At 34.9% G+C, this 12,713-nt stretch overlaps 1 protein-coding gene across 4 annotated transcripts; it reads right to left on the reverse strand.

Annotated features, from left to right (window-relative positions):
- Positions 1-5,910: 5,910 nt before the first annotated feature.
- On the reverse strand, positions 5,911-9,386 carry LOC145137775 (ABSCISIC ACID-INSENSITIVE 5-like protein 7). Of its 4 annotated transcripts, none has more exons than XM_079071914.1 (5): positions 9,259-9,386; positions 6,731-7,565; positions 6,584-6,646; positions 6,485-6,514; positions 5,911-6,288 (listed from the first exon to the last, which is right to left on the reverse strand). In XM_079071914.1, the coding sequence occupies exons 2-5, from the start codon at positions 7,559-7,561 to the stop codon at positions 6,217-6,219; spliced, it is 996 nt and encodes a 331-aa protein (XP_078928040.1). In that variant the 5' UTR covers positions 7,562-7,565; positions 9,259-9,386; the 3' UTR covers positions 5,911-6,216. The 4 variants fall into 4 exon arrangements, with proteins under 4 accessions (XP_078928040.1, XP_078928041.1, XP_078928038.1 ...); XM_079071915.1 differs by having other exon boundaries at positions 6,731-7,573; positions 9,259-9,379; XM_079071912.1 differs by having other exon boundaries at positions 6,731-7,616; positions 9,259-9,378.
- Between the last annotated feature and the right edge of the window lie 3,327 nt (positions 9,387-12,713).

Raw genomic sequence — 12,713 nt, forward strand, 5'->3', positions numbered from 1 at the left:
AACTTTGATTATTTGATTTAAGAGTTTTTGTTTTAGTTCTGGAACAACGAATGTCATCGATAGTATGCTCATATACTACCTTTTCATGAGGCTCATGATACATTGAAGAGTCGTTTGAAGTAGAGGACCTTGATTGATCATCAGGTTCAGAATTGCTAACGGGGAACTGAGGAAAATGCTAAGAATTTCGTTTATTGAATGAAATTCACCATTACATAGAGGAAATTTTAGCAAAGTCTTGGTGGAGGGAAGAACATACTCATGGTGAGATGGTTGATGAGACAGATCAAGAGTAGATAATTAAGAAACACATTTGGTGATACCGTTAGAATCAGTGGAGCAGTGAGTATCAATTAACATTTGATTTATAAAATAAGAGCTTACAAATCTATTCTTAAATTATTCTTTTAAATAGTCGGCTTTATAGAAGGTTTGTTTGGTCTTAACAACTTTGGTTAAGGAAACAACACCTTCTATATTACCTCCAAGAATTATCTCACACTGATATGGAATCTGAGCATTAATAATTCTTGTAACATTAAAATGAGAAGAGGCCCAATTTTTCAAAATAAGTTGAATGCATTGAGCATGATCAACAACTTTTTCTTTTTCGGTGTGAAGAAAACTATTGGTCAGCGATATACATGTATTTTCCTTTTTTAAAGCAGAAAGAGACTTTTCTAAAAAGGAGAGTTTTTCTTTTAGTTATTTTATCTCAAAGCTGAGAGAAGATATTCCTTTATTTGAGGCCAATAAATCAAAACGTAAGTGATCAATCATGTCATCTTTTTAGATATTTTCAATAAAAGAGAGGTTAATGAGATTTTTTACCTGATTTGCTGATGTAGCGTCGAACTTTGTCTTAAGGTCTGCAATGGCTTGATACGGATCAACGTCAAGAGTCCCAACGCTGTCAACTGAGGTGTCAGCATGATATCCAACGATATGGGCCATGAGACACTTAACTATATCATATGAGGAGTTTTCTTTTTCAAAAGCACATGATAGTGTAATCATCATCTCTTGAGCAGTTGAATAGTTTTGAACCAAACGATAAACAAAATAAGGGATAGAGTTTCCAATAGCAACTCTCGCCTTTACATCGAGATTCATCATCCTTTTTTCTTCCTTGTTATATCCAGGCACAGATTTTCCTTTCAACTTACTACTAGATGCACCATCATTGGATGATTGGTGCATAGTGGCGATAGGACCTTTGTTGACGATGTCGAGCATATCAAACTCTATGAAATCAAGATCTCCCATGGCCTTCGATTTCCAAGCAGAGAATTTGTGTTTTTCAAACGGAGGGATATTGTTGCAGACAATTGATTTTGGAGTGAAAGAGGTCGACATGATTACTTGAGTGTATCAAAAACCTACTATGATACCAATTGAAGGTTTATATCGACCGAGTACACTTCAAGTATAAAGAACAAAAGTAAACTAATTTAAGAAAAACAAAGAACATAAAGTATATAACACAGAGAGTTCTCCAAATTGTTCTTTCACCAAAAAGGGTTTTGTCTTCACCAAGAAGACGGGTTGTCACAAAAGACGATTGATACAAAGCCAAACTATTTACATTAGGGTTTACCCTAATGTGGATTATATACTAATCTATACATATGAATCCCATGATTTAAGGGATTGTATCTTATATATACTAAGAACCGATCTTGATAACAAAGATATCGGATTTCCTATCTATTCTATACTTATCTATATCATTACCTAATATACAAATGATTACATAAAATAACTATACTATGCGCTGACGTTGATAAGCTTGATATGTTGGCGTTGGTAGTAGAGAAGACGTTGACGTTGACAGATAGTGTAGAGTGTTTGACTCATCGGATCATAAGGTGTGACCTTACAAAGCACTTGTATATGAGGAAACCTAAGGTAGGAATCTAGGCAGTTGGTGGTGGCTTTTCTAAGCATATGGGTGTGCTGGTACACCTAGTGGTGGTGGAGTTACTCGTGACTTGAGAAAAGCATTGAAGTATTCTAGTGTTCTAAATGTGTGAGAGGAATCCTATAGGGAGAGTCTAGGAATAGCGGTGGTGTGTGCCTATGGGATCACAGGTACTTTCGGTTGATAGTTGTCATGTGTAGTGACTAGGGTACTTTGAGACAATTCTTGGGGCATGTACGAACAGGTGTGGAAGGTAGTATGGGCCTGTACTACCGAAAGCACATGATCCGTATGGAGAATGCATAATACGACACGACATGATGTTGTAGACGTTATTTGATGTTGTGTTGGGAGGATCTTTGGTTGTTCTGATTTTTATGATTCTGCAGAACGAGTCAGAGGAATTTGCAGTTCAGGTATGCTAGATTTTGGTTCGGGTTCATTACTGCATAAGAGGAAGAAAGTGGGCTACCATCGAAGTGTTTGTGGATAGGAAATTTCTCGTTGTGTTTCCCAAAAACTCGTCGGAGTCCTCCATGGTCACAAAGAATTTAAGGTTTGGTCAGATCGTGAGTGTAGAGCAAGTTGTCGATAGGTTTATGTCTTCAAGAACCCATGTATTGTCCTTGCAGCAGGAAGCTGATGGGTAAGGAACTTATTTTGGTCAGTAGTTCCTTTTGGGTAGGTCCATGGATCTGGATGGAGGGGCATTGAACCAATCTTTTTTGCATCGTTTATAAGAAGCATGGTTAGCCCACAATATGGGTTTGTTATCTTTGGTTGAGTTTGGCAATGGTTGATCGGCCTTAGAGTTCATTGAGGTTTTTCGAAGGCTTCAAGTTGTATCAGCTAAGGGTGCAACTGAGGAGTCGAACCTTAGTCAAGTTCACTAAATTTTGTATATTGGTCTCTGTGTAGGTGTTCTCTCAATTTAGTGGTTGTGGAATTGTTGTTCCTAGTAGGTTTGAGATAGTAGCTGGCCATAGTTATTGGAAGATCGAATATCGGATCAACGTTGTTCGGTTTTTCAGGTAAAATAATGACTATGCAAAAATTCAGTTTTAGCAGATCGCAACGGCTGGGTTGGTATTGGGAATGATTCGAGCAGGGTTTTGGCAGCAGTTCTGGTTAAATTTGGAATCCTTTCCGAAATTAGAAGGTTTACTAGTCTTTTTGTGCATTGGTGGGATCTGTTCAACCTCATTAAGGTGTGGGATCTTGTTATGGTTATTAGAAGAATGGGTCTAATACCGGTTGAGGTTCGTCGCTTCGTTCGATTCGCTGGTACATCACCTTTTGGGTAAGGTCACGATTAAGAAGGAACACAGTCGGTCGGGTAGCATCTTGTTTTGTCCTGGAGAGTGTGAAATGATGTTCTTTCAAGTTGGAACGAGAGTTCAATTATTTATCTTGTTCTGGTTGTGCGGGGTCATGTTTCGTTTGATGATGCGTTGATGGTAGTGGTTTTTGGAAAAATGTGTGTTTCACAATGGTATGGCTATTTTGGCAAGTATTGAGTGGGGTGTTGACTAGTTTCCTACTAGTCAATGGGATGATGACAGTGTGTATTTAGGTCCTTTGGACGTTGGTCGAGAGTCTTTTTGCGCATTGGTAAGAAGGCCCTCTAGAAAGTTGGAAAGGATGGATTAAAAGATTAAGGGTTGAATGCATTAAGTTGTCCCAAATTGCAGTAGTCACAACGTGACCATATGGAGGTCACGATGTGACGATGGGATTTCCCGATTGTTTCGGACAAACTTTTTCACGACGTGGGGGCATGGCCATCACGACGTGACAATGGTTTTGATCGCGGTTGACTTGTTCGTAACTAGACTTTTGGTAAATTTACAGGTTTTAGGGTGTAGACTGAGAGGGTACTTCCTTATTGTTGTTAGGTGTCTAGTAGTACCGGTTTGCACTAAATGCGAGTTGTTATGTTTAGCTGCTATCTGCGAGGTGAGTCTTTTCATTATATCTGCATGTGTGGTAGTATATATATGTTGACCAGCTGGATCTTATTTGTTGATTGTGGTTATATGTGAATAGAGTTGCTGATAACTCCTGAACTGCTGTGATTCCTTAGACCTACTGATAGTCCCCAAGGTTGTTGATAACCCGTGAGGTGTGTTGTTAATCCACATGGAGTGTTGTTAGCCCACTAAGACTGCCGATAGTCCCCATGCTTGCTGATAACCCATAATTGTTTATATTTGTGTGTTGTATGTGATATTCAACACTACTGATAGTCCCAGGGTTGCTGATAACCCATAGCTGATTATTATTTTGTGTTGTATGTGAGATTCTGGGGAAGTCACTAAGTTTTGTGCTTACGGTTGTGGATTAATTATTTTTCAGGTACTTATCGGATTGCGAAGGCAGGATTTTAGACACACATCAACATTTTTATGATTCGACATTCCACATTGTCTTTATTATAACTCTGATTTCTGAATAATGGTTTATGAACAAATGGTTTGCCCTAAATGTAATTTTATTAAAGTGGATGTTATATTGTCTTAAAAATGAAAATTTTCACCTGAAATTTTGAGATGTTACCAGATGAGACATGATAAACATTACTAATGTTGTTTTTTATCATTAGGATGAGCGAATTGATGTTTTGCACAAAAAATAAATAAAAAGAAAATAGGAGGGAAGAAGTTCATGTTTTCTGCACAAAAATGAAATAAATAACAAGGTTGATTGGATCTCGAACACGACAAATGGCTAGGGTGAAGGGGTAGTGCCCAATGGTCCCATTAATGAATAAACCGATCCGCGTGCAGGATTGAAGGGGAAAGCACGGAAACCTATATGGATTTTTGAAATAAACGTGCAGTGGAAAAACCAAAAGGGGTTTTCGGAATACAAGTAGAGTAAAGCAAACCCAGGCAGAAGGGACAACACTATTTGGAGCTGATTTTGTATGTCAAGTCTTCTGCATCTTTTGGACACTTTAGATGAGGTGAAAGGAGTTGCCAAGGATTGAGAACCTTTGTCCTTCTACAATAATTGAACTTTGAATTGAAGTGAAGTTCCTTCTAAACTTCTGAACATTATTGTCGTCTGGACTTAACCCTTCAGTTACTGTTTGTAGGTAGATTATATACGAAAGACACACCTTAGAGCATCTCCAATGATGACTTTTTTGTAAAGCTTATTATTATTCACTTTTTTTTAACTAATCACTTATTACCATTGGATTGTACAATTTATTTGGTTCTTTCTATTGACCACTCAACATATATTGAGTGGTTAATATACTTTTATGCTTTGTCATTTATAACCCCAACACTTTAGTTATATTTCATTTTACCCTCTTAAATATATTTTAGTTTTAAATATTTTTTTATTTATTTACTAAATAATTATTTCTTTTAAATATTTAATGACATTTCATTTATAAAATATAAAATTATAATGATTATATATATTTTTTTTCAATATTTTTTATGACTATTTCGTAATAGTTTTTTGGTATTAACTTTTTCGAACGATATTTTGTAATATATTTCTTTTGAAACAATGTGTTGTAATAATTTTAATAAATTAAAATATGATGTGTGTCTAAAAAATGAATAATTAAATAAAGGAGTTTTATAGAACATTCTAGATAGATATGGATAAATTAGTTAACTTTTTATAACTAAAAACTATAAGAAGAGGTTAACCATTGGAGGAGTTACTTAATTAGAGGTTAAAATTTTTGGAATGATGATGTAGCACTAATTTTCAGTCTTAGTATAACTTAACCATTGGAAATGCTCTCAGAATTTGAACACTTAGACGAATTTAGATCATTGCTTTAAGTTTTGTGCTTCTTAACTCGAAGTGACTCTTGTTGATTATCCCACACCGAAATTTATGATATCGAGACATGCTGTCAAATTATTGATTAGGTAAAGTGAATTGTACACAATCTTTATGTTATCCGAAAACAGTAATTCTCAGTCCAGCATAACATACAAAACGAGTCTGAGAGATCAAACTACAAAAATCCTAAAAAATTGCATACCAACAAGATTCAACATAATTATACATCCGAAAGTTATATGGTTTCTGTACATACACAAACGCATCTATACAATGTGGAGAGAAACAAGATCAAAATCATGTAAATAGACACACCCAAACCCTTATGTCTAGAGCATAAATAACCAAATCTAGAGCGTATATCTCGACTCATGCCTCGTGTGCATCACTTCTCATTGGTCATTTTGTACTCTTGGAAACCCTAGTCTTTGTACTTTTCACATTCTATTATGTAATATAAATATATTTTATGATGCATTTATCTACCAAGGTCCCGTCACCGTTCTTCGTAAGCATAATCTTCCATTTCCATTTAGCTTCGTCTTCTCCCGTATCTGCCAAAACGGATAAAAATGATTGCATTCAACGCCAAAATAAAATATATATCCCCAAAATTAATTTACAAACATATATGATCACAAACATAAGTTTTTAAAGTAACAAGTGAAGACCATTTTGGAAAGCATCATGTTTGAATCATTATTTAAAAGCCAAACATGACCTCTTTATAATACCTATAAAACTACGTACCTGAAAATGTTGCGATTCCATGATTTCATCCTAAATTTAACCAAAACAGTATCATTTGAGATGTACACAATAATTATGACAATTTTTAAGTAAAAGTACCTGCTTTTTCTGCACCTCCTCTTTAAGTTTTTCGACTTCTGCTTCCAATTCCAATGTATATGCCTGTTAGTTCCATTAACACATGAATGCATAAACATAAAAAGATCAAATTAAACAAGAAAAATATAGATTTGAAAGACCTTTGACCTGTTTTCGAGCCCTTGACCTTGCAGCAGATTCTCTGTTCTTAATCATCCTTTTGTGCCTTCTCTCCACCACTTTCTCGAACGCACCACTCCTCTTTCGTTCATGGCCACCACCATAACAGGGTGGTGGTGATGGTGACGTGTCTAAATTGCCATTTTGGTACAAATCAGATGGATAATCAGTCTTTATTGAATGACTAATCTTTCCAATTACAGAAACCCCATTTTCACGACTACTCATATGACTATTATTCACTAAATTTACTGAAGATCTGAAGTTGAAGGCAGACTGTTTCGGGAGAATTTTTTGAAGTTTTTGCACTTTTGAAGAACAAGCACCCTGCAAGTTGTCATTTTTACCCTCCGTAACTACTGTTTCTTGACGAAACCCTTGATTCTGAATCACGTTTTTGAAACCTTGAGTTTGGTTGTTTTCCGAAATTGCCCCTGCTCTCTGCAAAAATTCCTCTAGTGTCATTTCACCCAAAGTTGGTTGCTTTTCTTGTGGCTGAATGTTTGGTTCTTTGATCAAATCCACATCTTTAAATTCGCCATTTTCTTTAAGAACATCTCTCCAAACTTCATCCACCTTTTTCTGACTAACTGGTCTTGGTAAAATCAATGATCCTTGCTTTTGAAAATTTCCGTTTATGCCCAAATTGGAATTTGATGTCATTGATTGAGTCTCTTCAGTAGTCCAGATTTTCTTCAAAAGCTCATCGATGTTCATTGATCCGAAATCTTCCCCATTTCCACCAAATGTGTTTTGTAATTCACCAAAAGTCAATGTGTATATGGAAGATTGTTCAGTCAATGATGAATTTGCCACCATGGGCCTGCAGTTCTTGAAATTGACAAACGAACTCATTGCTTATATCATTCAATACCTATTAGATTAAAAAAAGATTATGTCTATGCAATGATTTATTTATACCCACATGAAAAATTCATCAAATAAATGAAATTTAAGTGTGGTATGACCGTATAAGGATATGACATATTTACACTAGACTTTCTTAATAAAGTAACTTCAGATAAAAAATCAAAAATCTTTATGATTTTACTTAACTCAACATAATGCCCTTCATTTAAATGTGGATGTTCATTTTTAAAATATTCTATAATTATCAAGCATAGCATATTGGAATATATTTTGGGTACCGTAGACATAATAATTTTTGAGAGCTACTATGATTTTTTACCTTTCAGCGGCATTTAAATTTAAATTTAAACAAAATTCTTTTGATCCAACAACTACTTTAAGTGCTTTTCGAACTTTTCACGTTATGTAATTTTATACTTTTAAAAACTAACATGAAATTTTGCCCAATATTTATCTACAAATAAAATTTACAGTTATAGCTTCTAACAACCAGCTAACAATTATCACCTCTACGTTCCTGTTAGTTTTTCTAAACACTCCTTATAGTCAATTATCCACATATCTAAATTCATAAAATGTACAAGTTCCTATGCATGATGTACAAGTCGTAAAAGCAAGATAGTATTAGGAAAATAATTAAGATGTAGCAAATTATAGTGAAAATAAAGGTAAACATACAGAAAAGCACAACTAATTATGCATGTATATGCAGAAAAATCCGTAAATTATTTTTATGTTCATAAAAACCCTTATATTAATAGTTAACATTCAAAAAAGACAAAAATACTGGTTTTTAAGAGAACTTGACGACTAAAAATCTGATGTGGCTTATATTTTATATTTTTAATACGACGTTGAAGTTAATTATGATAAAAACGATTAGTTAAGGTTGAAAAAATCAATCGTATAATTCCATATGGAGAATACAATTGAGCAAAAGTAATCGAAATAAATGTAGGTTTTGACATGTTTTCACATACAATAAAAAAATATATATAACGGATATGTATGTCATATCATATTTTTAGTCGGTCATTTTTTCTTAAAATTTTGCAATATGATTTTATTTGAAACGTAAATATTAATATAAGGGTTTTCGTAAAATTTGTTGTGTTTTTGTGCATATATCACCAAAAATAAATATCGTTTTCATGTTTCCATTATCACAGTCAAGATTCAAGAAAAAAGTCCTAATACGAAGATATTGGATTAATTAGCAGGTTACTGCTGTTCAAAAAAAAAATAGCAGATTACCTCCAACATATTCCCAAAATACCCCTGAAAGGTACATAAAACCTTTACGCGAAATAAATCTTAAAATTTTAAAGAAGCAACACATATATCAAGAACCCAATATCAATCCGAGAACATTTTCCTTTTTTGTTAATGGAATAAAGTAACCATTATCCAGTGACATGATTACCACGAAACTTCATAGTAAAGCAACAAATTATCATCAATAATTAAAGAAAAAAAAAACAAAATTCAAAGATCAACATCCATGAAAACCCACAACGATTTGAGGCAACAAGATCAAATGGTAAATAATTAAGGTTTTACCCTTTTAGTGGAACATAGAAGGACAGGCAGATTGAAGAACAAAAAATATCTGGAGGAATTTAATATAAAATTTGAGACGATTTTACCCTTTTAGAGGGAGAAGAGCATTGTGTCGTTTCCTTTCTTCTTTGTTGAAATGGAATTTTGAAGATGATGACAAGTGTTTGTGCTCCGTTCACTCTCTTACATATAAAGAATTAGAGGCTCACATAGTCACATGATACTTTCTTTCTAAAAAGGACGTATGATTTATGAAAATTCATTTAATATGTTAAAGTTATATTTACATAAACATCCCTTCAACTTTGAATGTCATTGTATTTGGTTTTTATCCTTCTAGTCTTAATGAATGGTTTAGTAAAAAAAACGTTAACGATAATAACAATGGTAGTAGCATTAGTAGTAGTAATGCATTGACATGATAAAAGCTAATGTTTGGATACTTAATGTAATAATACAATTTTATAAAAAAATCTTTGTCTAAACAAATACTAGATGAAAAGATAAAATATTAAAAAAAACACCATTTTAATTTTCAGCAGATAATCCCAAGGACATTAGTTGGAGAATAAGGTATAAGAGGTGACTTTTATAAATTAAAGAGGAATATGGCCATATTAGGGGGGGGGGGGGGGGGGGGGGGGGAGGGGGGGTGGGTTTACTTAACTAGTGTAAACATTAGGGGTTGTTATGGAAAAGTAAAAAGGTGAGGGGAGCCTTTTATAAAATACCAGAATAAAGAAAAATACTGTAGTACATTTGAATGAAGAAAGTGAGGGTGGACCATTGATTGCGGTTGAGAATTGTGATGTCGCCGGATGTGATTTCCAACCAATCAACCGCATTGATCCTACTCGTCCATTTTTTTTTTCCAACACAAATATCTGATTTAGTGCCAAATACGATATTTTAAGATTTAAAAAGACCTTATAAAGGAATATTATAAGGTTGATAGGAGTTGAGCGCTAAACACTATCGTACGTTAAACCGTCGGAACCAAAACCGGGATTGGAACCAGAATCGGTAACTGGTTCTCAATTCTTATGAAAACCGGTACCGATTACAAAACTAGAATCAGTTTGACTTTTTTTTCTGTTTTTTAAAATATGTATAACTCACTCATATGAAATCGGAATTACTTGATTTTTTTTTCAACATATAATTTGGAGTTTGTAATTTTTTTTTACTGTACAAACATATATTTTTGTTAGATATTGAATCAGACACATGTCCCGAATGAAAGAATATCGATGCTGCGTTTTTTCTATTTCAACATTTTTTTTTGGAATCGGTCCCGTTTTTTGAAATGTACATAACTCATTCATATGACGTCGGATTACTTAATTTTTTTTCCAACATGTAATTTGGTGTTTGTATTTTATTTTAGACTGTATAAACACATATTTTGGTTAGATATTGAACCAACTATAAATCCCAGAAGACAGCATATCAATGTTGCGTATTTTCGGTTTCAACATTTTGTTTTTATTTTTTGGAATCTGTCCCGCTTTTAAAATGTATGTAACTCACTCATATGAAGTTGAAATTATTTGATTCTTTTTTTATCATGTAATTTAGTATTTGCACTTCAATTTATAATGTAAAAAATCATAATTTGGTTAAATATTGAATTATTTATAGATTAAGGAAGATAACATATCATCTACAACATTTCAACCGGTTCTAGTTTAAAAAATAACCGAAAAACCTGGATCGGAACCGAAACCAGCGCTAGAACCGACGATCCGGTTCCCGGTTCTTATAATATAGGAAAACCGGTTCTGGTTCCAAACCGGCCCGGTTCTAAAGATCATCCATACACTCTCGCTAGGAGCCTCACTATGAAAAGGAACACCGCTCCTTAGCTCTCGCTAGGGGCTTGCTAGCTTGCTTTCGCTACGACCTTAACGAGAGGAGAGAGTGGATTACTTTACACCCCGCTCCCGAGTTCAACTTAAGGAGAGAAAAGAAAGGAAATGGGTGGAAATGAGAGGAAAGTAAGAGAGATTGATGCTCCGGAGTTTCATTAAAGGAAGGAAGTGGAGGGAAATGGAAGGATCACTTTCCTTCCTAACTTTCCTTCCGATTTGGGAGGATTTGAAAAGAAAGAATAAAATATTTAACTTTCCTTCCATTTCTCTCCAACTCGGGAGCACAAAAAACAAATTTGTTTTCCTTTCTTTTCTCTTCTTTTCTCTCCTTACTTTCTTTACTTTTCTCTTCTTTTCTATGCTTCAACTCGGGAGCGGGGTGTTAATGTTCACTGGATCCACCATTTTCAAAAAAAAAACCACATTATATATATATATATATATATATATATATATATATATATATATATATATATATTCCCTTAGGAACAATATTACGTTCCTATTGGTCTAATTTATTTATTTATTTATTTATTTTTTTAAGTCTATACATCTTTTTCCTAGTGGGGTAGTGCCTGCTACGTGTCATGGATACGTGTGCCGATTTTGGTCCCTGAGAAGAGCTGATTCGCTTCCCACCGCATTCAATTGCTTCCCGCTTCCATCTCCTGTTACCACGCGTATTACTCCCTTCATGATCCTAAAGGCAGAAATCGATGTTCATCGCCACCGCAATCCAATCCACCGCCTCCACTTTGTCCATAGCTTTAATCCTCTTGCTATTGCCACGAAATTATCGAGGAATGGACGACAGACTCGATTCATGAGGTCCATAAATGCTGTGGGGGCATTTGTTAGACCGAAAGGCATCACGACAAATTCGTAATAACCGTATCGAGTTCGAAAGGCAGTTTTTGGAATGTCCTCTTCCCGAACTTGGAGCTGATGATAACCGGATCTCAGATTTATTTTTGAAAAATAACTAGCTCCTTGAAACTGGTCAAATAGATCGTTAATTCGAGGAAGTGGGTATCGGTTTTTGACAGTGAGCTTGTTTAATTCTCTATAGTCGATGCACATTCTGAAAGATCCGTCCTTTTTCTTGACAAACAAGACCGGAGCTCCCTAGGGTGAGAAGCTTGTTCGGATGAATCCTTTGCTCAACAGCTCGCTTAGTTGGCTGGATAACTCCTGCATTTCGTTGGGAGCTAACATGTAGGGTGATTTGGCAATTGATGTGGCTCCTGGTATTAGGTCGATTCGGAATTCGACCTGTCTTCCTGGGGTATTCCCGGAAGATCTTCTGGAAATACATCCGGGAAGTCACATGCCACTGGAATGTCTTGAATCTTTACTTCTTCTTTGGTCTTATCCGCAACATGAGAGAGGAATGCGTAGTTCTTCTTGTGTAGGCACTTTTGTGCCTTGATGCACGAGATAAGGCAAAGATTGGCGCCAGGTTTATCACCATAGATTATTAGGGTTTCATGATTAGGGAGATGAAGGCGAACGACCTGCTCGCGACACATAATATCAGCATGATGGGGGCTTAACCAATCCATGCCGATTATCACATCAAAACTCCTAATATTTACTAACATCAAATCTATTTGAAAAGAGTGATTGTTTAGTGTTAATGTGCACCATACATAGACATCTTTGGTTGTTTC

This window comes from Lactuca virosa, chromosome 9 (genome assembly GCF_052849685.1).
Source record: "Lactuca virosa cultivar CGN04683 chromosome 9, Lactuca_virosa_CGN04683_v6, whole genome shotgun sequence".
NCBI classification, from domain to species: Eukaryota; Viridiplantae; Streptophyta; class Magnoliopsida; order Asterales; family Asteraceae; genus Lactuca; species Lactuca virosa.